Below are 27562 nucleotides of genomic sequence, written 5' to 3' on the forward strand. Positions count from 1 at the left end.
TGGAAAACAGAGCAGGCTCCCAACCCACATCAGCGCAGGATGGCTCCCACCCGCAAAGGCCTGTTCCTGTCTGTGGTCTAGGGCGTTAAGAGGCATCTCCCCAGCCCGCCCCTGCCATGGGTCAAGCTCATCGAGGCTATGGAGGGGGAAGCTCAAGTGCAGGTCAGTTCAGCAGACTCAGCATCTGGTGACCAGTCACTGGAGTCTGAGAGGTACCAGAAAATAAAGCCATTTTATTAGTATTTTCTTATCTGCCATGGTGGCCTGAGGAGTGGGAGTGGAAGGGAGGGAGGCGATGCCGTTGGCCTCAGCCGGTGGTCCTCTACTTGGCCTGGACTGTCTCCTCCAGCCTATCCAGGCGCTTCTGTAGCTCCTGTACCGTGGCCTGGAGCTTCCTCATCTCTTCCTCCAACCGGGATACGGCATCCTGGGGGATCCAGGGCTGCATCAGGCCCAGCTCCTCCCTGGCCACTAGGCCTCTTCCCAAGAGCCCCAGGGCTTGGGCCCGTCTGTCTCTCAGCCAGAGAGCTGCAGGCCTATAAGCCTGAAACCTGTTTTCTGAGGCCTCAGGATTATCCACTCCCAGCCCCCAAAGGATCCCCAACATTGTGAGTTTGGGCTGCCCCAAATGCCAGCCTCTTTCCACTGGGTCAATGACCACATCGGTAGCAGCCCCTGCCCTACCCCATCTTCCTGTCCCGATTCCCGGGCTCCCATCTGCCTCTCACCGAACTGGGAACGCCACTGGCTTCAGGTGCCATCCTCTTGCGCCCAGTGTCCAGGCCCCGGTTGATCCTCAGCTCCCGGCTCTTTGGGGGCACGTAGCCATCCTTGAGGGAAATGAGGAGGGGCCCGGCATCCCGACCCCCTAGCCACTCCTCAGCTGTGAGGGCAGCGTCAGGCCCTGCAGTGGGCGGGTACAGGTCCTCCTGGAACAGGTCCGACTGTGGGGCAAGGCCAAGGCTGGTTAAGAAAGTGGGCCACACCACCACCCGCCACTCCGAGAGCCCGGGGAGGGACCCTGGAACATCACCTTTCTAGGCACCGTCATGGCGATGGGCTCACACCTCCGCTCGTGCAGCTTGTAGAATCTGTGGAAACAGGAAGGCGATCGGCACCCACAGCATGGCTGGGCTGGGACTGAAGCGCGGCGTGCGGTCGGCACTGCGCAAGGAGCACACCCAGGTCAGGGTCGGGGCAGTTACCTGGCAATCTCACACTTGTTCACCTCCAGACCACGTTTGGGCATGTAGCCCATGCCACGCTGGGACTCCTTGGAACTGAACATAGAGAGATAGTGCAGGAATGGGGCCTCGGAAGTGATCTCGAAGTACCGGATAGAGCTGTCACCCTGCAGGTGGTGGATGCAAGGGAGGATCAACACGGGCAGATGCCTCCAGCCGTGGTCCTTTCCCAGTCCCCCTGCCCACCTCGCTCCCCCGACCCCCTGCCCAACTGGGCCACCTTGCCACAGAGGTAGACAATGTTGGTGTCAGGGTCAAAGAAGGGCAGCAGGACACCGCTGCTCGTGTCCAGTTCCTGCAGGGACAGCGGCTCCTCCAGGTGCTTCTGTAGAGACGGGCAGGGGTTTATAATGAGCTGGACCACGTCAGGCCCAGGTGCGGTCCAGTGATGGAGGAGTGGGGTGGGGGGCTTATAGACCAACCAGCGGAAAACCCCATCTCGCGGTGGGTAAACTGAGGCCATGGCCTTCCAGCCAGACACTTGGCAGGGCTGGGACTAAGCCTGTTCCCCGCCGGGCACTCACCGTGTCCCACAGCGCCACCTGCCGCTCACTCATGCGGCTGAAACCTGTGGTCAGGATGTTTCCATCTGACACAAACACGGCACGCACAGGCCGGGTCCCCTCATGGGGACGGTCCTTCTCCTGGAAGGAAAGGGAGGGGACCGGTCAGGCATCTGCACGCACCCCCTAAGGGCCAGGCCCCAGCTGGGAGTGGGTAGCATCTAGGGGCCTGGTTGGTGGTGGGTAGGAGGGGCAAAGCTCTCAGGGTCAAGGGTCAAGGCAACTCACAGCTACAATGGTGCCTTTGCGGGGCTCAATGATGCGGAATCGCTTGTCGCGGCAGGAGGTACAGATGAGGGCGCCATCTCGGCTCCAGTCCACGCTGTAGATTGTGTCCGGGTGCACGTCCGAGCCCAGTGTCAGCACGGCCGCCCCCGTGCCCACGTCCCACACCAGGATCACATTGTCGCAACCTGGGCGATGCCCCCAGTGTCAGAAGTCATGAGCCTCCCACCCTCGCTGTCAGGGGACCAGCCCTCCCTGCTTCTCCCCCCGGGCACCTGCACTGAGAAGCACATTCTGAGCTGTGGGGTGCCAGGCCACAATGCCCACGCGCTTGGTGTGGCCCTCCAGGGTGACGACAGGCTCCCGCAGGGGCAGCACCAGGCCCCCATCAGGGATCTCCCACACCTGCAGAGAAGCGGCGAGTGAGTCTCGGGGGCTCCGAACGTCAGCTCCAGTGCTGGAGCCCCCTCCTGGCCCGTGTGTCCCCACACTCACCATGACTGTGCAGTCCTCGGAGCCACTGGCAATGACATTATCATTGTGCGGGCACCAGGCGATGTCCAGCACTGGGGCCGTGTGGCCACAGACCATGGGCACGTTCTTGTCCACACGTCCAGTCTAGAGGACACAGCAGGGCCTCTGAGGGAGGTGCTTTTGCCCTCCAAACCCAATCCAACCTCCCCACTCCCCTCCACGAGGCACGGAGAGAAAAGCTGTGAGGTCCCTGGGAGGCAGAGCGGGGCCTGGGGTGGGAGGGTTTGGTCCTCTGCCCCTGCCCCAGAGTTCTCTGGGCAACTCAGTAGTGCAGGATGGGCACAGGGGGCTGGTCCTGCCTTGCCGTCAGAGCCTGGCCAAGTTCCTGCCATCTCTAGCTCAGTTTCTCATCCATGCCCCACGGCCTGGTACTCCCACCCCTGCTTCCCCAGGTGAGGCCCCCATGGGAAGACAGGCCAGGGCCCTGGGCATGGGACAGGCTGCTGGGGGGTAGTTATACTGGGGCTGGAGTTCCCCAAGGAAGTGTGTGTGAATGATGGGGCTGTAGGGATGGGTCCTTCCAAAAGGACAGGGATGGGGAAGTCTGTCATAACCGGCCCCCCGGCAGGAGCAGAGGTTTGGAAATGGGCTCTTCCGGGGACAGCTGCTGCAGCAGGGCTTCCTGTGTGAAGAGCGGGCCCAGCTCTCACCCCGACAACCACTTCCTCTTCTCTTGTTTCCATCGGACCTTTTAAGGTAACAACTGAGGGCCTGTCTCCCCTTCCTGTCTCACCACCCAAGAGCACAGGAGTGTGCTGGGGGTGGGGGTCAGCAGACAACAGGGCAGGGGAGGCAAGATCTGACGGAGGCCGGGTTGGGGGAGCCGAGAGGGTCTCTTACATCACCCCTGCCTGTGAGCTTGGAACCAGAGCTTGCTGCATTCCCAAGGGCTCCGAAAGTTCCCTCCAAACCCTAAGAGCACTTGCCCAGACTCCATCCCAGCCCTCTTCGTGCTCCCGAGGGGAGAAAGGTCCAGGCTGAGAACTGGGAGGCCTGGCCCTGGGTCTGCAGGACTCACTGTGCGTCCCTTCCCGTGTCATCTCCCCTCAAGCTTTAGCTTCCATCCGCCCACTGCATGTAGGAGCTGAAGGAAGCCTAAGGTTCACCTGGCTCAGCTCAACTTTACAGACAACACTGTGGCCTGGGAAGGCTTGGGGATAGTCAATCATCTCATCAGGACCCCCAGGGGGCCACTAGATGACCAGAGCCCCCCCACCAGGGCTCCAGGGGCTCACCTTGCCCAGGGGCAGCACCAGGAAGGCCCCTCCCCCACTGGCCTCACAGATCAGGGCCACGAACTTGGGGTTGACAGAGCAGAAGCCACTGTCCCAGGTGTTCTGTGAGACGCGCACGTCCTCATAGCACTGGTCAGCCTTGGCCGGCTGTCCAAACACGTGGCGGAACTTGCTGGAACGGACCACTTGCCGGCTCATCCTGGAAGGCACACAGGTGGAGGGCTTTTCTCCCTTCAGGTCAACTCTGACCTTACAGTGGCCCCCATCTCCCCCAGGACCCTCCTCAGCCTGGCAGTCATGGCCTCAGCTAACTTCCCCAGCATGTCTCCCCGGCCCCTTGCCGCTCTCCTCTGTAACTGACATCCTGCTACGCTCACACTCGCCTTGCCCACACCTCCTCACCCCTGGCTAACCTGCAAGGCCCACCTTCTCAACCCGCCCCAAGCCTGGCTTCTGTACCCTCAGCCTCCCCGGCAGAGCCTGATGTGGGGTAGCACCTAGTGCCGATTTGACCACAGAATGGCTGACGGACACAGAGCCCTTCCTCTCTGACGGGTCACACTCCGGGGCCTCAATGCGACAGCTTGGAGGGTGGGTTCTCTCAGCCTCAGTGTCCAGACCTCACACCCTCACACCCACATGAGAAGCTGCCTAAAGGCAGGGGCCCTCCCCGCCTCCAGGCCCAGGGTTGGACATGCTGAGGGAAGCAGCGTGTAGGTTTGCCTGGGAGGCATGTCCTCAGTGGCAGGAGGGCTTCCCCAGCAGGTCTCCGGGCTCCAGAAACAAGCGGATGGCTCGGGTCCCAGCATCACCTCCTCCACGCACCTCTGCTTCTCGCCTCTGCTTAAGCAGGTGCCCTTCAGTGCCTTCTCCAGTCCCAGTGGAACTATCCTCAGGAAAGGAGAGGCCGGCACCCACTTCTCAGACAGAGGTCCAGCTAGGATGGTTTTCCCCCCGGGCTGGGTGACAGCGAAGCCAAGGGGCCTGCCTCTGGCTCCCCAGGCTCCAGGCCCCCATCCTGGCGCCCAACAGCATCGTCTTCCAGCTCACCGTGGGGGCCCCCCCAGGGCCTCTCCTCCACGGCCCCAGCTTCACCCTTTTGCCCCCCCTTCAGGCCTAGCCCTTCTCACTGGGGGCTCCAGCCAGCCTCGCCCATCCCGTGACTCTCCAAGAGGCTCCAGGGTCCACCCGCCCGGAAAGCAGGTGAGGAGCTTGCGTGAGGAGAAGCAGTCTGGGGGCAGGGGGTCCATCCCAGATGGGAAGCCTGGGTCTGGGGAGAGGGAGCCGCAAATCGGAGGTTGGGAGACAGGAAGCCATCGTGCCACCCCACCTCCTTCCCCACCGCAGGTACCAGGCCCGGAAACCACGGAAAGGGGAACTTGGTCTTTTCTTGTTTTGCTCTCAACCCCTTCCTGTCTCCAAGCTCAGGGCAGCTGCTGGGCTCACCCCACCCTGCCCCCGACTGCCACCCCAAAGACTCCCATTCTGGGGAGAGTCCGGTCGGCGCGTGTCCTGACCCCCGGGCTCCCCCACCTCCATCTTGGCTGCGGTGGTCCCTCACCCTCGCCCGCTCCCGGAGCTCTCAGACACGCAGACGGACCCTCCTCCGCGCACCCACACCCCAGGCGAGTCCCGCCACGCGGGGCGTGAACGGGCTCTGTCCCCGCCTCCGAGGCAGCTCGCTCTGACAGTCTGTCGGCCCCCGCAGAGGGCTTCTGCCAGGCTCCCGCCTGCCCCACAGGTGGCCCAGGGCAGCGATGCCGAGTCCCGTCCCCGGGCTCCAGCCTTACCTGCTGCTGAGAGATGAATGACCCCCCAGACGGAGGAGGGAGAGGAGGAGGAGGAAGCAGCTGGAGGAGCCTGCGACTGCCGGCTGAGGATGCTCTTGTCAAGACAATGAATGAGAAGCGGCGGCGCCCGCCTCCTTAGGGGTGGCAGCGCCCCTTTGGGCGGAGCTCTTAAGGGGGAGAGCCCTTCCCTCCGCAGAGGCGCCGCCTCGCCCCACCAGCCCGCAGCCTCCCCTCCCCTCCCCTCCCCTCCCCTCCCTCCGCGGAGAAGCTCAGCGCCTTAGCTGCCAATTCGAAACCAAAACAGATGCTGCTGGCCCGTCGCTGACAATCTGATCTGCACTTTTTAATGTCAAAATGTAAAAAATACCCGTTCCTTCTTCCCTCCTTCAGCCCACCCCCAGCCTACTCGCCATCCTTCGCCTGGCATTCGTAAAAGGGCCCATCAGTCCTCCCAGCGGCCTTGGTACAGCCCCCCCGCCCCAGCTAAGGCTATGCTGCCATCTCTTCCCCCACCGACGACGCTCAGGGAACAGGAAGGCGGGGGGACAAGGAGGAGGGAGAACCCTGCACCCACCTGCACCCAGGAAGCCTGGGGCCTCTCCAGGCTCCTACATTTACAAGCAGGTGGCCTTGGGAGAGTCACTTAACTTCTCTGGGTCTGTCCTCACCTAGGAGCACCTCTGCCTGCCTCACAGGGGCGAATGAAATAATTTGGTGTTATGGAGAGCCTCTTTGCGCAGGGGCTACGGAAGTGAAAAAGTCAGAGTTGAGTTCCTGCCCCAAAGAGCTCTCAGTCTACTGAAAGGAGAGGCACAAATAACAGCTCCAAGAGCTAAGTAGAGGCCGAAGCCCAGACTTCAGACTAAGAGGAAGGAGTTCGTTCCCATCCTTGGCATCAGAGTCTCGGAGGTAGCAATGCGGAAAGACCCGCTCTAGAATCAGACTGCTTTACGAGCTTGACTCCTGGCCGGCCGGCACACCTACTGAGTGACGTTGGGCAGGTTCCTTAACCTCTGTCAGCCTCAGTTTCTCTTTCTGTGACAGCGTCATACCTACCTCCTGACTTTATTGGAACAGAAAGCCTTCTGCACCTCATCCAAAGTGTAGCAAGCACTTAATAAATGTTGCCTCTCACCACTGTTACTGTTTAGAGTATTGGGACTGAACCTGAAAGGATGAGAAGGGGCCAACAGGCGTGACCGGAGGAGGTCTTGTCAGCAGAGGGGCAGCCTGAGCAAAGTCCCAACGATGTGATCCTTCAGCCCCTGGTTCAAATCCTGCCTCCACCACAGCTTGGCTGCGTGATCTTGGGCAAGAGGTCTAAACCTCAGTTTCTTCATCTGTAAATGGAGGCTAAATATGATTTGTCCCATCCAGCTTACAGTTATGAGGCTCGAGTGGTTATAAAAGTGTCCTACACACTTTTATTCTGTTCAAGCATCCAATTGTAAGAACCTCTGTGTTGTATTTCACCTGAGAGCCTGCTACTGGACTGGACTGGACGGGGATGGGCAGGGATTGTGTCTCCAGCGGAAGTGATGAGAATAACGGCTGGGATTTACTGAGCACCTACTGTGTGCTGGGCACTGCTCTAACACTATAAATACGCTGCACTCACTTAATCCTCACAACACACCCAGGGGGCAGGTACCACCTCTAATGTAAAGAGAGGAAACTGAGGCACCCATGACCTTCAGTCCTGGGGCACCTCATTTCCAGGCAGGGGACAAGCACGTTGTGAGGGGCCTGAAAACCATGCGCCCTGAGGCAGAGCCTGACAGGCATGGAGAGGGAAAGGTGGGGATGCGCAGAGGCTACTTTCTCATTCCAGCGGGTCTGCTGTGGGGCGGGGGGCACAGACGCGAGGCTGGTAGTGGAGCTTGTGAGGCAGCAGCTGTCCCAGCAAAACAAGAGTGAGCGTTAGTTCAGTAGTGGGTGCTGGAGGGCCCTGCCATGCGGCTCTTCATGTGCTTAAGATGAGGCTGATCCTTCCTGCGAGGGGTGTGGGGAGGGTGTTCCTGCCAGATGCCACTGGACCAGCATCTTACCATCCCCTCTTTCCTGGAGGCTGCATCTGGGTTTTCCTTGAAGAAACCAACATTTATGCACTGGCAATCCTTGAGGTTTGAGAGGGTGTCCAGGGTAGGCACACAGTCCACGTTTCCCCAGTCAAAGCTACCTTTTTTGACTGGTTCAGGGGTGGCCACTTAAATCAAGTCTATGTGTGCAGAAGCAGATTCACTGGAGCTGCTAGGAAAAAGAGCCCTCTTTCCACTGGGGGTTAGTAAGCTAAAAGGCTGTAAGCCCAGGACTACTAGTGACCATCTTGACACCATGCAGGAAAAGCCACCCAGAATGAGCCCACACAGAGGACTGCAGACACAGGATATGAAGACAGCCATACTCTTGACATCATTTGAGTATCGGGATCAAGCTGTGCCTGAGTCCCTTAACCTTCCATAAGTTCCTTTTTCCACATAAGTCACTACGTTTGAGTTGGTTTCTGGCATTTACAGTTGAAAGTGTTCTGACTGGTACACCCACCATGGAGGGAGACAGGACCGGAGGCCCTTCCAAGGTGCCAGATACACAGAGTAAAGAGGGACTGAAATGCTGAGCACGGGATAAAGTTCAAACTCCTTAGCAAGGCCCACAAGACCTCCTCTGGTCTGTCCTGCCCTAAAGGTCTGTAGAGCATGATGGAGTCAGCCCCAGAGAATCTTTCCTTCATGGTTCTCCTGCTGCCCCAGCACAGTGATGTTTCCTCACCAGTAAAGGTGCACAGCACTGCTCACTTACACTAGAGTGTGTACCCATCACCCAGCTTCAACAAGTACAAACACATGGCCAATACTCATTCATTCCTTCTTCCACATTATTTTCTTGGCATGTATTAAAAGAAATCCAAGACATCATAGCATTTCAACTTAAGTACTTCTGCATTTATTTCCAACAGATAAAGACTTTTAAACTCTTAGAGTTTTTAATAAAATTGCATTAACTTTATAGATTAATTTGAGAAGGATATTAAGACTTCCATCCATGAATATAGTGTATTTCTCCATATATTTATGTCTTCTTTTATGTCCCTTAATATGATTTTATAATTTTCTCTATAAAGGTCTAGTATATCATTAAATTTCTCCCCCCTAATAGGTGTATTATAGTTTTGTGGCTATTTTGAATGGATTCTTCTCATTCTAGTTGTAACCTTATTTTATTTCCTTTCAAAAATCAACTTTATTTACATACAATAAAATACATCTTTATTCCCATACAATATAGCACACTCAATTTAAGTGCATGGTTCAATTAGTTTGGACAAATGTATATACCCAAGTAATTACCACCATAATCAAGATATAAAATATTTCCATCACTCCTAAAAGTTCACACCCTTCTACAATCAGTTTCCACCCTCAGACCCCGGCAACCACTGACCTGCTTTCTGTCAGTATAGATTAGTTTTGCCTGCTCTAGAATGTTCCATACAAATGAAATCATACAGTATGGGTCTGTCTTTTTCCACTCAGCATAATGTTTTGAAATTAATCCATGTTATTGTATGTCAGATAAGGATTTTTATTTTACCCAAGCACAATACCACTATGTAATACATAATTATACCTAAAATGTTTAGCAATAATTTCTTTTTTTTTAAATTTTTTAATATTTGTTTTTTTTGGCTGCGTTGTGTGTTTGTTGCTGCACGTGGGCCTCCTCTGGTTGTGGCGAGCGGGGGCCACTCTTCGTTGCGGTGCGCGGGCTTCTCAGCTGTGGCTTCTCTTGTTGTGGAGCACGGGCTCCAGGCGTGGGGGCTTCAGTAGTTGTGGCGCACGGGCCCAGTTGCTCCGCAGTATGTGGGTTCTTCCCCGACCAGGACTCAAACCCGTGTCCCCTGCGTTGGCAGGTGGATTCCTAACCACTGCGCCACCAGGGAAGCTCTCTTATTTTTAAAAAAAATATTTATTTATTTTTGGCTGCGTCGGGTCTTAGTGGCGGCACATGGGATCTTCCTTGCGGCATGCGGGATCTTTCGTTGCGGTGCGCGGGCTTCTCTCTAGTTGTGGTGTGCATGCTCAGTATTTGCGGTGTGTGGGCTTAGTTACCCTGCGGCATGTGGGATCTAGTTCCCCAACTAGGTAATGAACCCGCGTCCCCTGCACTGGAAGGTGGATTCTTAACCACTGGACCACGAGGGAAGTCCCTAGCAATAATTTCTTCACATCATCTAATTCCCAATTTATGTTCAAATCTCCATGATTACCTAAAAAAAGAAAAGAAAAAGAAAAAAGAACCCAGAAATGACTCTTAACATCACCAAAAGTAGGACACCCAGATATTACAGGCCTCCCATAAAATGATATAAGTATGTAGCATCACCTTTGCAGTATTCTTGCCAAAATCATCACCATCATCATCGTCATCATCACCAGCCAGAATCTAATGGAGCCTCTAGATCTTGCTATTAGTTTATAGGAAATAAAAAGGATAGAAGACCAGGTTAAACAATACCAGGAGGAAGCAATTACCTAAATCTATAATGTAGAAAATTTTACAGGATAAACGATCTGGCTTCAACAAATAAATGGCATTCAAAGGAGGGGAAATATATTAAAAGAGCCTTAAGAAACATATCAACTAACGGTAACATGTGAACTTTCTCTGGATCCTGATTCAAACAAATCAACTGTAAAAGGAGATTTTTTTTTTTTTTTAAAGCATGAGTTTTAAAGCAGGGAGACCCTGGTTTGTTTATTCATTTATTTATTTTTGTCTGCATTGGGTCTTCATTGCTGCACGTGGGCTTTCTCTAGTTGCAGCGAGCGGGGGCTACTCTTGGTCGCAGTGCTCAGGCTTCTCATTGTGGTGGCTTCTCTTGCTGCAGAGCACGGGCTGTAGGTGCACAAACTTCAGTAGTTGTGGCTTGCCAGCTCTAGAGCTCAGGCTCAGTAGTTGTGGCTCGCGGGCTTAGTTGCTCTGTGGCACGTGGGATCTTCCCGGACCAGGGCTCAAACCCATGTCCCCTGCATTGGCAGGCGGATTCTTAACCACTGTGCCACCAGGGAAGTCCCTAAAAGTAGATTTTTAAAAATTAGATTCCGTCACTTACAACCAAGAGTCCCGAATGCTCCAAGCAGCACTGGGTCCTTGGTGCTGCACCAACATTCCATCACTGAAGAGTCTCAAGAGCTCTGTGATGTGTTTTATTGTCCCTCTTTTACAGTTGACCAAAATGAGGCTCACAGGCAGTAAATGACCTACCCACAGTCACACAAACTGGGATCCAAATACAAGTCTGTGTGACCCTTGAAACCCATGAGTCCATTCACAGTTTCCAGTTGTTTTGCCGAAAGCCTGCTTTCGGTTTTAAGGTTCGTTGGATTTGTTGACAAAACAACCACTCGTTTCACACAAATAAACAGCTTTAATCAATTCTTTAATGAAAGGTGATTTAACTTAATTTTAATATACAATCTTTAGAAGGAAAGGAACAAGAATATTAGAGAAACATAACAGGGTATCTACATCACCGAATTGGGCCGACACCTACTTCCAGATCCAAGTAACAGCTGGGAAGTCCCAAGTGACAGCGATCTGGAGCCCCAGTTGGGAAGGGTCCCGGGCGGTTCATACACCCCACGGGTGAGACTTCAGATTGGAGTTCTGGGGGCTTCCGTTTATAATTCCAGGCCGCAAACTGATATGATCAGTCTGCGTGCAAAGATGGAGGTCTGAGTTTACTTTAATAATGCTGTTGGTTTCACCATGTGGGTCACAAGATTTTCCAGACCCTGGGGGACTGGCCAGGTCCCCAGGGCTCAAGGAATTCCAAGACCCACTCCCTTTCTTATAGTAAGCGCTGCTTGACTTGCTAGCAGCAATTGTTGCGTGTGCAAGTAAGCCCGCAGTCCAGGCAGGGTTACAGGTCGGTCAGAGGCCTGCTTCTGCCTCTGAAGCCTGAACAAGACTGCTTTATTCATTTCCCCAACACCAGTCGACCTCCCGAAGCAGAGGAGGGCACAAAAGCCAAGAGCAGTGGGATCTGGAGGGCGAACCAGCATGGAAGCATGGTCCGTAGATGGTGGTGGAACGGGTGAATGAAATTACACTTATACTGGGTCTTGAATAAGAGTTTGCCAAGCAGAGAAGAGAGAGGAAGAAAAGCGAGGAAGGGACAATGACGTTTTAAGGGAATGGTGAGCTCTTCACCATGGCTGGAGCTCAGGGGCTTGGGATGAAGGGGAAAGTGGTGAAGCTGGGAAAATCCCCAGGAGGCAGCTCATGAGGGACCTCAAGCTGTGTCTTCTCAAGGAGTTTGCTCCCTATGCAAGTCTTTAAGTAAAGGAGTGACAGGGTCTCATTTGCAAGAAGTTACTCTGACAGCCTGGACCCTGCCCCTGTGGCCCCCAGGCCTTCTCACAGTTGTGGTCCCCCATCCACCTTCAGGCTCCGCCCTGACCCACATTCAGGAACCATCCTGGCCTTAAGCAGGAGGGACGTAAACATGCCTTGTCCACAGGCTCAGGTCTAAGCCAACCTTGCCGGCCACTTCTCGCCAGCCACCTCCTCAGGCTGCCTTCCTTACCTTTATGAGATGATCACTGCTCCTATTTTATGGAGAAAAGAGGCAAGAATTCTTTCAACCCCTTTACTCCCAACAGCAACAACATCTCCAGCTCCTAGAAACAACCATAGGCTGTCGTTACAGGGGAGGTGTCCTCCTAGGGCCCAAGGCTGATGCCTCCCTCTTGGGACACATTCCTTCCCACTTCCTCAGTGACCTCACTCCATCGTTTAACCCCTTTCTCCTGCACTGCCAAGTTCTCCTCTCCACAGATACTCTCTCTTCAGTATCTAAAAACAAGCTGAGCTCCCCTGTGTCTTTGGGGGAACCTCTCTCAACTTGGCAACCTCAAACCACTTCCCTATCTCTGTCTTACCGTTCACAATCAAGTTTCTTGAAAGAGTTGTTTACACTTACTGTCTTCACTTCCTCATTTCCTACTTAGTCTCATGAGTCTGGCTTCTGTTCCCACCTTTCCGCACAGACGTGCCCTTGCCTCAGCCACCAGTGATCTCCTGATCATTACATCAAATGAGCACGTTCTGGTGATCATCTGATGCTACCTACCACTCCCTTCCTCTAGAATCTTTCCTTTCTTTTGTGTCTGGGCCCAACATCTCCTGGTTCCCTTCTTTGCTCTGAAGTTTTCTCTCAGTCCCCTGCAGGGTGTCTCTCCCTTTGCTTAACACAACTATCTGTAGGATGCTCCCAGGACACCACCTCTTCCAGTGCACCCAATCTCCCTACACCATCTCTTCCACATCCACAAGTTCAAACTCTGACAGTCCCCAGTCTGTCTCTGTGGCTCAGTCCTACTGCCTGTGCTCCCTAGTTCTGACTAGCAACTCCATGGCTCGACCGGCATGTCCCATTAGGACCTCAGGGAGAGCCTCACAAGAGGAGAAAGTCTTGAACTTGAATCTCTCCCTTTCTCTCCATGCCCACCACCACCGCCTGAGCTGCGCTGCTTGGACCATGGTGCTAGCTCCCTGACCGATCGCCTTCTTCTGATTCATCTTCTACCAGGGACTGGTTTCGTGGAAGACAATTTTTCCACAGACCAGGGCGGGAGGGGATGGTTTTGGGATGATTCAAGCACATCACATTTATTGTGCACTTTATTTCTATTACTTAAATTATTGTAATACATAATAAAATAATTATATAACTCACCATAATGCTGGCAGGAGGCGGAGCTTAGGCGGTAATGTGAGCGATGGGGAGCGGCTGTAAATACAGATGAAGCTTCACTTGCTCGCCCTCCGCTCAACTCCTGCTGTGCAGCCTGGTTCCTAACAGGCCATGGACAGGTACCAGTCCGTGGTCCAGGGGTTGGGGACCCCTGTTCTACAGCATCACTAGAGTCACCGCCCCAGTCATACTATGCCGACCTTACAAAACGCTACCAGCTCCTGAACATTTCTGGGAAAACACTGAAACTCCCTCAGCATGGCATCAAAAGCCCTTCATGATCTTCCCCCATCCACCCTTCTGGCCTTGCTGTTCATCATCACCCAAGCTCAACATGCTCCCTCATTCCTCTGGTCCAGAGGCTGAGCCCTCGGATGTCTACAAGGGAAGGAGTGGAGGTTGGTGTTCCAGTTACCTGTACGGAGTAAACCATTCCAAAACTTGATGACTTAAAACGATAACTGCTTTATTAGCTCTCATTATTTTAGAGTTTGGAAAGGGAGTGTCCTGAGAGAATGCTCCAAGAGGATAGGCCTGTGATTTGCATAGGGTTCCTTCCACCACATTCTTTTAGTTAAGCAGTTACAGGACCAGCCCAGATCCCAGGAGAGGGAAGATTAACTCCTCCTTTTGATGCAGAGAGTTACAAAGAATTTGCAGCCATCTTTAAGCCGCCATGGGTAACACGAATTTCTGATGCAGGCCAGGTGAGTTCTAATAGGGACTGGAGGGACGGCAGCTGCTCTAGCCCTTTGTCACTGGGCAAGAATGAGGGCACTGTGTAGCTAAACCTTCTGGTGCTTCTGGTTTTTCAAGACAAGTTAGAAATATGGATTTTTAAATGAAAGCTCCAGATCTTTTTACATTGGCAACCAATTCAAACATTTCTAAAAATGTTAGATGAGCAAAATTAAATATATCTTTGGGGCTTTCCTGGGGGCGCAGTGGTTAAGAATCCACCTGCCAATGCAGGGGACACGGGTTCGAGTCCCGGTTTGGGAAGATCCCACATGCCGCAGAGCAACTAAGCCCATGCGCCACAACTGCTGAAGCCTGTGCACCTAGAGCCCGTGCTCTGCAACAAGAGAAGCCACCCAATGAGAAACCCACTCACTGCAACGAAGAGTGGCCCCCACTCGCCGCAACTAGAGGAGGACCCCGCGCAGCAACCAACACCCAACACGGCCAAAACAAATATCTTTCGTTTGGATGTGGTTTTTCTGGCCGACAATATTTCTGGACTCTATTCTTTGCCTTTGGCGCAGGCCTGCAGTGTCTTTGTCCTTGTTTGCTAAGGACTCATACCTCCCTCCCCCACACAGCCACTCCTCAAATGCTTTCTTTTCTCCCCTGTACTAGTGGCTCCCGATGCATCCCTCTCTCACAGTGATTAGTACATTGGATAGTAATTGTTTACAGGTCCAGCTCTTCCACCAGACTGCCAGGCCCAGGGCCCAACTCGTGGTTGGCATTCGATAAACAACACTTCTTTCTTTCCCAATGCTGCTAATCAACCAGCAACTCTTTTTTTTTTTTTAACGTCTTTTTTAGAGTATAATTGCTTTACAATGGTGTGTTAGTTTCTGCTTTACAACAAAGTGAATCAGCTATACATATACATATATCCCCATATCTCCTCCTTCTTGGGTCTCCCTCCCACCTTCCCTCAACCAGCAACTCTTTTCCACTCTGCTGACACCAGTTTCTTTCCTGACTGATACATCCTCCGTCCCAACTGCCATTACAGTAAGTCCCCTACATATGAACCTTCAAGTTGTGAACTTTCAAAGACTCAAACATGTGTTCGCATGTCCAATCACGTAAGTTAGTTCACGTGAAATTGCAGCTTGCCCTCCGTCTCCTATTGCTGACGATCCTTCAGCTCTATCATCTCCTCCCTCTTCTCCCTCCTCTAGTCAGTAACTCTTCTTGCCTGTTCACTTGAGGCCAGCCCCTCTATACCAGCTATGGTACTGTACTACTGTACTTTTCAAGGTACTGTATTGTAATATTAAAAATGTTTTATTTTTTGTGTATTGTTTGTGTTAAAAGTATTATAAAACTATTACAGTACAGTACTATATAGCCGATTGTGTTAGTTGGGTACCTAAGGCTAACTTTGTTGGACTTACAAATGCTCTCGGAACAGAACTTGTTCCTATATAGGGGACTTACTGTACTCTAGTTCAACCCCTGCTCACTTCTGCCCAGAATGATTCCAAGAGCCTCTAACAAGTCTCTCTAGCTCCATCTCCTCTGTTGCCCCAATCCCTGCACCTCAGCCAGACTCCTCCCTGATGCACAGATCTGACCATGTCAACCCCCTACTCAAATGTTTTAAGATTCCTGCTTTGTTCCTCCGAATAAAATTCAAACACTGTGGACAGGGTTAGTGGATGGAGGTTTTGTGCCTCTTCAGCCCAGCTGGTTCAGGGGTAGAAGCAGGGCCATTTAATGTCTGCCTTGGGTCTTTTTCTGGAACTGCTGGTTGCCATTTCTGTCTCCATGTGGGGAAAGCCTTCCTGAGAATGAAGCTGACAGGCAAAAACCAAGTGGGAATGAGGAGTTGGGGAGAGAGAGACAGAGACACAGAGGGGGAGAGAGAAGAGGAGAGATGGATTTTTTTTTTTTTTTCGGTACACGGGCCTCTCACATTGCAGAGCAACAGGCTCCGGACGCGCAGGCTCAGCGGCCATGGCTCACGGGCCCAGCCACTCCGCGGCATGTGGGATCTTCCCGGACCGGGGCATGAACCCATGTCCCCTGCATCGGCAGGCGGACTCTCAACCACTGCGCCACCAGGGAAGCCCGAGAGATTGATTTGATGACCTTGTTGAGCCCCTCGATGTAGTTTCGCATGATGCCAGGTTCATCCCAGGCTTTCCCAGTTCTCAGAGTCAAGGTGAGATCAACAGCCCGCTGGCTAGACTTGGGGGCCTGGTCTGACTGGTCTGAAAAGCAGAATTGATATGCACATAAAACAAGAACATTCATCAAAGAATGCCCACATTGATTCATTTCAACCATGCTGCATTTTCAGAGAACCACACCCACCACTGATCCGCTTCCATTTTGGAATTGACAAACCAAGCCTCACCAACCCTAGGTAGGGTCTCTCCACGTGACACACATTTCTCCTATAGCCTCCCTTGGGAGCTCTGCAATAGGATCTTGGGACATTAATACTAGAAGGGATCTTAGTCCAGCTGCCTCTTTTTATGGGTAATGAAACCAAGACTCAGAGACCACAGTTAATTAGACAGAGTCACAGAGTCTGAGCTGTGGGTGTGGATTCCCACAGTACAACGTTACCAAGTTTGAGACAAGATCTTTGTTTCTTTTTCACACCCAGCTGCAGCTTAGACACAAAACAGACACCCAGTCTTCAGGCTTTTTCAAAGACCCATAAGGTGTCCTGCTTCCTTGCTTATGGTAGATAAAAAAACAAACAGGGAAAGAAAAGGGGGTGCACTAGCTATTGAGTAAACTATTTTTTTCACTTCATATGCGGCTATTTCTGAACCCATTTCCTTTTGTCTATGTCCAGATTTTACTCTCATATTTATACAGCATCAGAGCATCTATTTCAAACTGTAAGCAAGGAATTTGTCTTTATTAGCCAGGTCTCTTTGGGTTACAAGTTACAGAAACCCAGCTTAAATCAATATAAGCCAAAAAAAAAAGGAATTTAGGGGTTCACACAACTGACAAGTCCAGAGACTGAATCCAGTTGCTCAAATGATGCTATCAAGATCATCAGGATTCTCTTTCTTCTTTCTTATGTGTTTAATTCTTGGGCAGGTTCTCTCCATTGATACCAAAGACGACCACCAGAGCTCCAGGTTTATAACTTAACAGATGGGCAACCCTGGAAAAAGAGAGATTCTCTTTCCCAGCAAAAGTCATGAACAGACTCTCATGGGACCGACCTGGGTCACTTACCCATCCTTGAACCAACCCCTGTGGCCAGAGGGATGGAATAGTCTGAGTGGCCAAGTCTCAGTCAAGTGCCTACTTCTCAGGTTGGGATAGTGGAGTCAACAATGTTCAAAGCACTGGGACTGAGAACAGGGGCTTAGATCAATCATTTAAAATAGAACGAATGTTGGGAGGCAAGTATGACCACTACAGTTCCCCAAGGAAAATCAGGGCAGAAGAAAGACTAGCACTTAGCAAGCAAAAATACAGACTAAACTGCGTGATTTAGGCAGCTTTTATTACTCAATCACCTATGTTTCTGATGATATAGGAGTCTTACGGTACATATATATCAGGGTAATAAGATTTTGAATGATAGTTACCAAGGTTGTTTTTATGTTCTTTGAGTTGCAGAAAAGCATGTGAGCTGTTTTCCATTGCTAGAAGGCAATATATATGCTAATTGCCGTATTTCAAAGCTGGAAGGAACCACTTTATTGGAAGAAACTAAGGGCCTGGAATGCCCTAGTGGTCCAGTGGTTAAGACTCCGTGCTGCCACTGCAGGGGGCACACTTTGATCCCTGGTCAGGGAAATAAGACCGCAAGTGGCACGACGTGGCACCCAGTAATGTAGCGGCAGAGTCCAGTAACCAAGTTAATGGTTTTTCTCACCACATTGCAGCTGTTTCTGATGGCAAAGGAGATATCTGCGGTTTTTGCCTGATTGTCATCTATTCTCTATTCTATAATAGGAACTAGAATTTCCTTTGGAAGTCCTTTGTGATGATATGATCGTTGCCTACCTAACCTCCATTTCATTCCAATGACTAGTCTAACTCAATCAGGGAAATCCTATTCCTGTGCCAGTAACTGGTTCAAAGATGGACATTTGCCTCAAACTGGCCAATGAGACCAAAAGAAGTCATTAGCAGGTGCTTCATGTAAAGATTTCCTTGCTCATAAAAAAAGATACACTGGGGCTTCCCTGGTGGCGCAGTGGTTGAGAGTCTGCCTGCCGATGCAGGGCACACGGGTTCGTGCCCCAGTCTGGGAAGATCCCACATGCCGCGGAGCGGCTGGGCCCGTGAGCCATGGCCACTGAGCCTGCGCGTCCGGAGCCTGTGCTCTGCAGCGGGAGAGGCCACAACAGTGAGAGGCTCGCGTACGGCAAAAAAAAAAAAAGATCCAACACAGCCAAAAATAAATAAATTAAATAAATTTTAAAAAATACTGAATTTTATTATATATATAGTTCTTTATATATTTTGGATATAATTCCTATATAAGATGTACAATTTGCAAATATTTTATTCTGTGAGTTGTTTTTCACTTTCTTGATGGTAGTTTTCGTCTTTCTAGGACTTTGTCCATTCCATCTAAGCTATCTAATTTATTGGCATATAATTGTTCATAGTATTCCTTTATAATCCTTTTTATTTATGTAGTTGGTAGTAATGTCCCCCAAGGTATCTAATGAGAAATTGGCTTCAATTAAATGGAAGCTGAAATAAATCATTTGAACCTAAAATAACTTTTGAGGGGGGTCAGATACTATGTTTTAAGTCTCTTTCATTTTGCTGACAAGAAAAGCTACCTGCAAAAAATGGAATCCAGAAATTAACTAATCGGGTTAAGCAAAAACTTTACATGTGGCCTGTCCGGAAAAGGCAAATCTATAGAACAAAAATTGGATCAATGGTTGCCAGGGACATGGGGTCTGGGCAGGGGATGGAGAGTAACTCCTTATGAGTATAGATTTGTCTTTTTCTTGGAGATGAAAATGTTCTGGAATTAGTGGTGATTGATGCACAACTTTGTGAATATACTAAGGACTAAAACCACTGAAATGCATACTTTAAAAAGGTAAACTTTATATAATATATAGTATATTTCAAGAATGCTGTTTTTTAAAAAATAGATTATATGTGGCCTTACTCTAATTTTCCTAATGTTAAGGAATTAAATGCTATATTTTTCTACCATTCAATGAAAAGAGATAAGGGCTCTTTGCTGGGCAAAAAATAACTTATTTTATAGCCCTTCTAAAATATAAACCTTTTTTTTTGGGCTTCCCTGGTGGCGCAGTGGTTGAGAGTCCGCCTGCCGATGCAGGGGACACGGGTTCGTGCCCAGGTCTGGGAGGATCCCACATGCCGCGGAGCGGCTGGGCCCGTGAGCCATGGCCGCTGAGCCTGCGCGTCTGGCCACAACAGTGAGAGGCCCGCGTAACGCAAAAAAATAAATAAATAAAATAAAATATAAACCTTTTTTTAAACAAGAATTGTGAAATATATTTTAATAATTATGAGAAATTATTAATCACAGTTAGTGTAGGAGTTTAATGATATTTCATTAATTTTACTCCTTCATCATTTCAGATGATCCTGATTTACCGTGACATTTGTGAGATTTCCCATTCAAAATTTCTTTTGTTCCTTCAAACTGTAAAAAGCTGATACAGCTTTTAGTTTTTGAGATAGTCAACACAATTTTCTATCTTCCTTCTGCAGAAGTTAAAAAAACAAGTTTAATTAAAACAACAAAAACAGTACCTATGACATTTTCTAGACCTAAACATATCTTAGAACTTTGTTAATATTTCACAGCTACTGCATGGCACTATTTTGTATTGGCCTTGCCAACATTCCTAAAACTGGTTCTCTCCTGAAGTTTCTATCTCAAAGACTCAACTAAGAAAACAGAGTGTGTTCCCTGAGTCTGGCCTCGACCATCTGAGGACCTGGATGTGGACTGACATCAGCTCACCTCCCCCCTCAGGGTCAGACAATGACAAGGAGTATGCGAAGTGGGGCCTTGGCATCTACCTGAGTCTGAAGGGTCTATCACAAGACATTCAGGTGGTTCTCTTGCTCCTTGGCATTTGAAGCACCTCTTTTAATGTTCAGCCACAGAATAGTAAAGAATTACATATTTAATGTTTTCATAATTAAGCATTTTAGTCTCAGTAGTAATACATGCTAATTGTATATTAAATCCCAAAAGATACATAAAGAAAAAGTCATTTCAACACTAACCCTCCATTCCCATTGCCCTCAGGTAAACTATGTCAACAATTTGATGTGTTTTCCTGCACACCTGGCAAAGAATATGCTAAATGTGGCTATTTCCCAGAGAGCCAAAGAAAGTCTTGGATGACATAAGCATGCAAAGGAGCCTAGAAAAGAGAATAAAAAGGAAGAGTCAGTGGACTGCAAATGGGCCTGAGAAATCTTTTGGGAGTGATAAAATCGTTCTAATGCCAGTTTGTGATAATGAAACTGCACAACGCCATAAATTTACTAAAAGTCAATAATTGTGCACATAAAATGGGTGAATGTAAATTATACCTCAATAAAGCTGGGATGGTTTTTTTTGTTTTGGCTGCCGTTTTGTTGTTGTCTTGTTTTTTAAATAGCCAGGAAGATAGGAAGAAAACCAGGGTCTGGTTTTCTCTGCGAGCAGAGGTCTGTGCCCTTTAGAACCTACCTAGACACCCATGGCAGGCAGAATAACGCCCCTGCAAGGATGTCCACACCTAATCCCGGAACCTGTGATATGTTCCCTGACATAGATAAAAGGACTTTGCAGGTGTGATTAAGTTTACAGACCTTAAAATAGGGAGAGTAACCTAGATTATTCAGGTGAACCCAATCAAATCACCTGATTCCTTAAAAGCGGTGAACTTTCTCCAGCTGGAAGCAATAGAGATGCTGCAGAAGAAGGCGGAGATTCGCCAGCCACTGCTGGCTCTGGGATGACCGGGCTCTGCGCACGCGCACTAGCGAGGCCCCTAGGAGGCCAGGGCGGCCCCCAGGTGAAGCAGCAAGGAAGTGGGGACCCCAGTCCCACCTACAACCACAAGCAGCTAGATTCCGCCAACAGCCTGAATAAGTGGATTCTTCCCAGCACCTCCCCGCCGGCATCCAGCCAGCCAGCACCTTGACTTCAGCCCATAGATCCCAGAGCAGAGAAACCACTTGGGCCGACCTGGACTTCTTCACTACAGAACTGTGAGGCTGGAGATGTGGGTTGTCTTAAGTCTCTAAGTTTGCGGTCATTTGTTAGGGTAGCAATAGAAAACTAATACAATACCGAAATTATAAATCAGATGTCAGACCCCACTTCAAACATTTTAATGACTTTTTGTTGCCTAAAACCAAATAAAGTCTAGACTCCTTAATGCAGAACACGTGGCCCTCCATGACCTGACCCCCACCCCACCCTGACTCACTCATAAGCTGGAAGCTATTCTCCCACCTGCACACACCCTGCTACCTCTCACCTCCCTTCCTCTCCATAGTATGACCCTCTCATTCTCTTGGACTAAACCTAGGCATCACCTACTCCAGGAAGACTCTCCGATCTGTGTTCCGTAGCACTTGCTGAATGGTTCCTTCATTATAATACAATATAATAATAATAATAATGACATACTTACAAAGTATTACAATGAACCATTTACTGCATGGATCCCCGCTTAGGCTGTAACTTCCTCCAGGGCAGGATCAAATCTTATTCATCTTTGTTTTTGTTTTTTGTTTTTTCTTTTTTTTCTTTTTTTTGGCGGTACACGGGCCTCTCACTGTCGTGGCCTCTCCCGTTGCGGAGCACAGGCTCCGGACACGCAGGCTCAGCGGCCATGGCTCACGGGCCCAGCCGCTTTGCGTCATGTGGGATCTTCCCGGACCAGGGCACGAACCCGTGTCCCCTGCATCGGCAGGCAGACTCTCAACCACTGCACCACCAGGGAAGCCCCAAATCTTATTCATCTTTGCTTCCCGGGTGCCCTCTACGGTGGATGCTCCATAAATATTATTTACATGTCCCATTCTTTTTACAATATTTATTTATTTATTTGGCTGTGCTGGGTCTTACCTGCGGCACGTGGGATCTTCGTTGCCCCATGTGGGATCTTCAGTTGCGGCACGCGGGATCTAGTTTCCCGACCAGGGATTGAACCTGGACCCCCTGCTTTGGGAGCACGGAGTCTTAACCACTGGACCACCAGGAAGGTCCCTACATGTCCCATTTGGAAGAAGGAACTTTGGTAACTAATAAAGAAGTTCATTAATCTACAAGGTTAGATCATGAGGGCAGTTCCCATGTCCATTCATTTGTAAGGAAGTAAGTGGGAGTTCGGCTGTGTTCCCTAGTTTATTTCCATGAAACAGGACTGTAGACCTCAAACTTTAGAACAAGCTCCTTGATCCTCCTCGCAGCTAATGTTTTATAGATGCTATTGTTGACATCCATGGCAGAAGGAAACCTCCTTCCTTGATATTTCGGTGTTAGTGGGAAATCCTCGCAGCTACACATGTCCACACTTGCCACCTGGTTACTCACTTGGATGTTGGCTATGTCGGAAGGGCCTTGACGTATGAAACTACCAGAGCCAGGTGACTAAAGTTTCTGAACAGTACCTTCACCAACCTTTGCCTGTTTTCCTAGTGAATATCATGCTAATAGGTCTTAGAGGCATTTGCCAATCACTTTTCCTCTTCTCTTGATGATAAACGTCAATGACACATTTTTGCACTTTGCATATTTGGATCTTTGTTCTTCAGAATGGATTTCTCTTGGGGAAAAATTCATCCCATGTATGCAAGACCATTCACCATATTTTTATGACCTATTTATTGCTACTACCACATTTTCTAACTAGGATATTTTTTAATGTCACTGCCATTTTGTCTTTTTTTAATTAATTAACTTATTTATTTTGGCTGCATTGGGTCTTCGTTGCTGCACGTGGGCTTCCTCTAGTTGCGGTGAGCGGGGGCTACTCTTCGTTGCTGTGTGCGGGCTTCTCATTGCGGTGGCTTCTCTTGTTGTGGAGCATGGGCTCTAGGCACGCGAGCTTCAGTAGTTGTGGCACACAGGCTCAGTAGTTATGGCTCACGGGCTCTAGAGCACAGGCTTAGTAATTTAGGCACACGGGCTTAGTTGCTCCGCGGCATGTGGGATCTTCCCGGACCAGGGCTGGAACCCCTGTCCCCTGCATTGGCAGGTGGATTCTTAACCACTGCGCCACGAGGGCAGCCCTCTAACTAGGATATTAAACACTGATGAGGCATAGCAGGGTTAACAATGTTTGTAAAACACCTCAAAACCAAGCACAAACCCAGGAAACACACCAAAGACTAAGGGATAATGCTGACGCTTAGTAATGCTAAAACGATCACACACAACCATTAATTCCATCTGCTGGTTCAAGCAGAAGTGGTACATGCTTTTTCTTGGGTACAGCTTGGCTTTTCCTATAAAGGTGTATGAGTTGAATAAGCAGAGAAAATTGTGTCTTTGGACTTGAAATTAAAATTATGTTGTAATATTATAGCACACATATTTAGAGGCAAATGCTCAAAATGTTCACCATTAATTTCCAAAGATTGTTGAGAATGGTGACCCCTGAACTGACAAGTATTTAGTTTTCTATACTTTCTCTCACTGGTTCCCTCCTTTCATCAATGAGTACCTGATACGTTCTGCCTCAAATCTCTCACGTAACCTAAAAGTGGCTGCATGTGTTGGTAAATGAGTTTCATATTCATGTCTCCAGCATTGCTGAGCCCTTGACAACATCTTCCTTTTCCTTAAAATCCACTTAGGATGCTCAAACATCAGGTATAATCCTGACATCCTCTACTTTTTCACCCATGCTGCAACTGGTGTAATCAAATGACATCACTAACACCCACCTGGGAAACAGTACAAATTATCACATCTTATCTGTATTTGTAAATGTCTTCATCAACATTGAGATGTGTAAATGTTTTTTTTGGCAACCCTCTGAAGCTGAGTAACGTGATAAAATGCTCTCTTCTAGCAGAAAATCCAACCTTCTGACTTTAGTCCTCAGAGCTTCTTTGTAATCTGCCTCTCATATTCCTCTCCACACAACTCTTATTCTTGACCTCTTCACTTCAGGTAAATTCATCTGGTATTTATCATCACTCCCTTTTATTTACCCAAACCCAGCCCATTTCCCTGAAGTTCCATTTTTTTCCATGAAGTTATTTTTTTTCTGAATTTCTAAATAATTTATTAGGAATCAAAACAATTCAGTCATAAACAAACTGGATGTCTGCATCTTATACTTCAAGAAAAGGTTTACTTTTCTTTTGGCTACACTGCACAGCTTGTGGGATCTTAGTTCCCTGACCAGGGATTGAACCCAGGCCACAGCAGTGAAAGCGTGGAGTCCTAACCACTGGACCTCCAGGGAATTCCCTTACTTTTTTTTCTTTCAGAGACATCAGTGGTTTAATGGATGGGGGAATCTTACATGTCTGAAACAAGGTGGAGTGACACCCCACCATGTACGGCAGATAGCAGGCATGACATGGAGGCAGTCTTCCCTTGAAAAGGTTTACTTTTAAAAATTGGAGCACTTCAGGGCTTCCCTGGTGGCGCAGTGGTTAAGAATCCATCTGCCAATGCAGGGGACACAGGTTTGAGCCCTGGTCCGGGAAGATCCCACATGCCGTGGAGCAACCAAGCCCGTGCACCACAACTACTGAGCCCATGCACCACAACTACTGAGCTCACACGCCACAACTACTGAAACCCGCGCACCTAAAGCCCGTGCTCCGCAATGAGAAGCCCACACACCGCAACAAAGAGTAGCCCCCGCTTGCCACAACTAGAGAAAACCCGCGCACAGCAACAAAGACCCAACACAGCCAAAAAAAAAAAAAGGAGCACTTCAGGTTAAAGATGGTAGATTAACACATGTATTTACCCCTCTTCCTGCCAGAACTATAACAAAATGACAGTAAGAAGGTTTTTCTAATGCCACAAAACCACAAGAACAATGAGAATGAGAGAAGACCATAGGAACACAAATTTTATTGTTTTTTTTTTTTGAAATATAGTTGATTTACAATGTTGTGTTAGTTTCTGGTATACAGCAAAGTGATTCAGTTATACATATATATTTTTTTAAAGGTGATTTTTAAAAATATTATTTATCTATTTATTTGGCTGCATCAGGTCTTAGTTGCGGCACATGGGATCTTTGTTGTGGCATGCAGGATCCTTTTTTTTTTTAATTTTTGGCTGCGTTGGGTCTTTGTTGCTGCACGTGGGCTTTTCTCTAGTTGCGGTGAGCAGGGGCTACTCTTCAGTTGCGGTGTGCAGGCTTCTCATTGGGTGGTTTCTCTTGTTGCAGAGCATGGGCTCTAGGCACATGGGCTTCAGTAGTTGTGGCACGTGGGCTCAGTAGTTGTGGCTCGCCGGTTCTAGAGCGCGGGCTCAGTAGTTGTGGTGCACGGGCTTAGTTGCTCCGCGGCATGTGGGATCTTCCCGGACCAGGGATCGAACCCGTGTCCTCTGAATTGGCAGGTGGATTCTTAACCACTGTGCCACCAGGGAAGCCCCTATGTCTGTATTTTTATAAGAAGCATATATTTATTTTTTATGAAAAGATGTTTTAATGGATCAAAAGAAGAAATTGGTTGAAACGTATTTCTGGTCACTGGTTTGGCAACCTTCCAGCCAGGGACATATACTTCACCTTTATAAATGTAAATAATTATTTGTAAAGCTGAGGCAGTTTTAAAATATGGCCAGAAAATCTTTTTTTTTTAATGGCTTAAAGCAATATTCATTTTATTGAGCTTACAATTCTGTGGGTTGGTTGAACAGTTCTTCTGAGCCATAAACTCTTTGACACTCCTCCCATCAAGAGGTGGGGTCTGGGGGAGTTCTCTGGTGGCCTAGTGGTTAGAATTCCAGGCTTTCACTGCCGTGGCCCGGGTTCAATCCCTGGTCAGGGAACTGAGATCCCGCAAGTCATGCCGCGTGGCCAAAAAAAAAGAGGTGGGATCTATGTCCCCTTCCCTTAATTTAGGCTGTCTGTGACTGCTTCAATAAAAAGGGTGGTGGAAATGATGCCGGGTGACTTCCAAGGATAGGTCATGCAGTTTTCACCTTGCTCACTGGAACACTTGTTCCTGGAGTCTGGAACTCCCAGGCAGGAAGTCCAGTTACCCTGCCACAGTCATGTTGGTAAGGACACCCATAGGCACTATGGTTGAGCCTGTCCTTCAGCCATCCCAGCCCAGGCCACAGTCATGTGAGTGAGGAGACCATCTTGGAAGTGGATCCCCCAGTCCCAGCTGTTCCAACCCCAGCAGAGTCACTCCCAGCTGTTCAGGTCATCCAAGCTGAGACTCAGACATCATGAAACTGAGTATAGTGTATGCCTTTTCCAAATTACTGACCCACAGAGTCAGTGAGCATTTAAAAAAAAAATGTTTTATACCACTAAATACTGGAATGGGGCTTCCCTGGTGGCGCAGTGGTTGAGAGTCCACCTGCCGATGCAGGAGACACGGGTTCGTGCCCCAGTCCGGTAAGATCCCACATGCCACGGAGGCTGGGCCTGTGAGCCATGGCCGCTGAGCCTGCGCATCCGGAGCCTGTGCTCTGCAACAGGAGAGGCCACAACAGTGAGAGGCCCGCATACAGAAAAAAAAAAAAAAAAAATTGGAATGGTGTGTTACAGAGTAATAAATGAAACAAAGGCTAAGGGCAATAGTGGCAAGTAATTATGTATTAATGTACTCAGCATGAAGAAGACAATGCCTACAACCATTACAATGTTGAATTAATCACTGGGTGCTAAATTGATGCATATATTAATCATTGGGTGCTTGGGTGCTAAATTAATGAACAATTATTTCATTGCATGTACTAAATAATTTTCTCTTTATGTTCCAATACTAAACTAATATGTGTAATTTTAATTATCACTTCAAGAACATCCAACCAAAAATAAACAAAGAAAAAAAAGTCATTCCTTCATCCCTTTTAGATCCTGATGATGATGCAATGGGAGAACATTTAAAGGAACTAAATTGACTGCACAGGAAATTCTACGAGAGAATATGGAAGAGCTACCTACTCAGGGATAAACACACAAGACTGGTATAAACCTATACGAATATTATCAGGATGGCTGAGACTGTGAAACATGCTATAGACAACAAAAAGGGCTTTTAAAGCTATATTTGGAGCAAGAAGAAGAAGGAAGAAATGGGCCCATTGCTTAGGGTAGATGGTGTAATATTAACAGATGACCAAGAGAAAGCAGAACCTCTCAACTTTCATTTGGTTTGCCTTCTATAAAGAAAATGATGCTCAAGATTTTAAAATGGTTTAAGGTTGTGGTTCAGAGGAAATTGAAGCCCCAAAACTGAAGAATAATGATATGAGAACACTAACTCAATTAAAATGTTCAAGACCCCAGATCTGCATGAAATCCATCCTCAGGATACTGAAGGAAACTGG

The 27562-nt window shown here is 48.9% G+C and overlaps 1 protein-coding gene and 1 long non-coding RNA gene across 6 annotated transcripts; both read right to left on the reverse strand.

Moving 5' to 3' along the window:
* Positions 1–213: 213 nt before the first annotated feature.
* Positions 214–5731, reverse strand: CORO1A (coronin 1A). Of its 5 annotated transcripts, none has more exons than XM_004268638.3 (11): positions 5592–5731; positions 3802–4000; positions 2528–2650; positions 2308–2437; positions 2036–2220; positions 1769–1888; positions 1465–1569; positions 1206–1351; positions 1034–1091; positions 729–944; positions 214–427 (listed from the first exon to the last, which is right to left on the reverse strand). In XM_004268638.3, exons 2-11 carry the CDS (start codon positions 3997–3999, stop codon positions 323–325), a joined length of 1386 nt encoding a protein of 461 aa, XP_004268686.1. In that variant the 5' UTR covers position 4000; positions 5592–5731; the 3' UTR covers positions 214–322. The 5 variants fall into 5 exon arrangements, with proteins under 5 accessions (XP_004268686.1, XP_049555334.1, XP_049555335.1 ...); XM_049699377.1 differs by having other exon boundaries at positions 3802–4023; positions 5614–5727; XM_049699378.1 differs by lacking the exon at positions 5592–5731 and adding an exon at positions 4627–5188.
* Positions 5732–8822: 3091 nt separating this feature from the next.
* Positions 8823–12447, reverse strand: LOC117201009 (uncharacterized). Its single transcript, XR_007472190.1, has 4 exons — positions 12181–12447; positions 11142–11306; positions 9975–10052; positions 8823–9858 (listed from the first exon to the last, which is right to left on the reverse strand). It is a non-coding gene; the product is annotated as an uncharacterized LOC117201009 (long non-coding RNA).
* Between the last annotated feature and the right edge of the window lie 15115 nt (positions 12448–27562).

This window comes from Orcinus orca, chromosome 16 (genome assembly GCF_937001465.1).
Source record: "Orcinus orca chromosome 16, mOrcOrc1.1, whole genome shotgun sequence".
Classification (NCBI taxonomy): Eukaryota; Metazoa; Chordata; class Mammalia; order Artiodactyla; family Delphinidae; genus Orcinus; species Orcinus orca.

Coding starts and splice junctions, on each gene's coding strand:
- CORO1A (XM_033426116.2), bottom strand. CDS start 4,610: ATGCTGGGACCCGAGCCATCCGCTTGTTTCTGGAGCCCGGAGACCTGC. Junction 4,001..4,524: donor ACTGAGGACATGCCTCCCAG/GCAAACCTACAC, acceptor TGTGCCTTCCAG/GATGAGCCGGCAAGTGGTCC. Junction 1,092..1,205: donor AACAAGTGTGAGATTGCCAG/GTAACTGCCCCG, acceptor CTGTTTCCACAG/ATTCTACAAGCTGCACGAGC.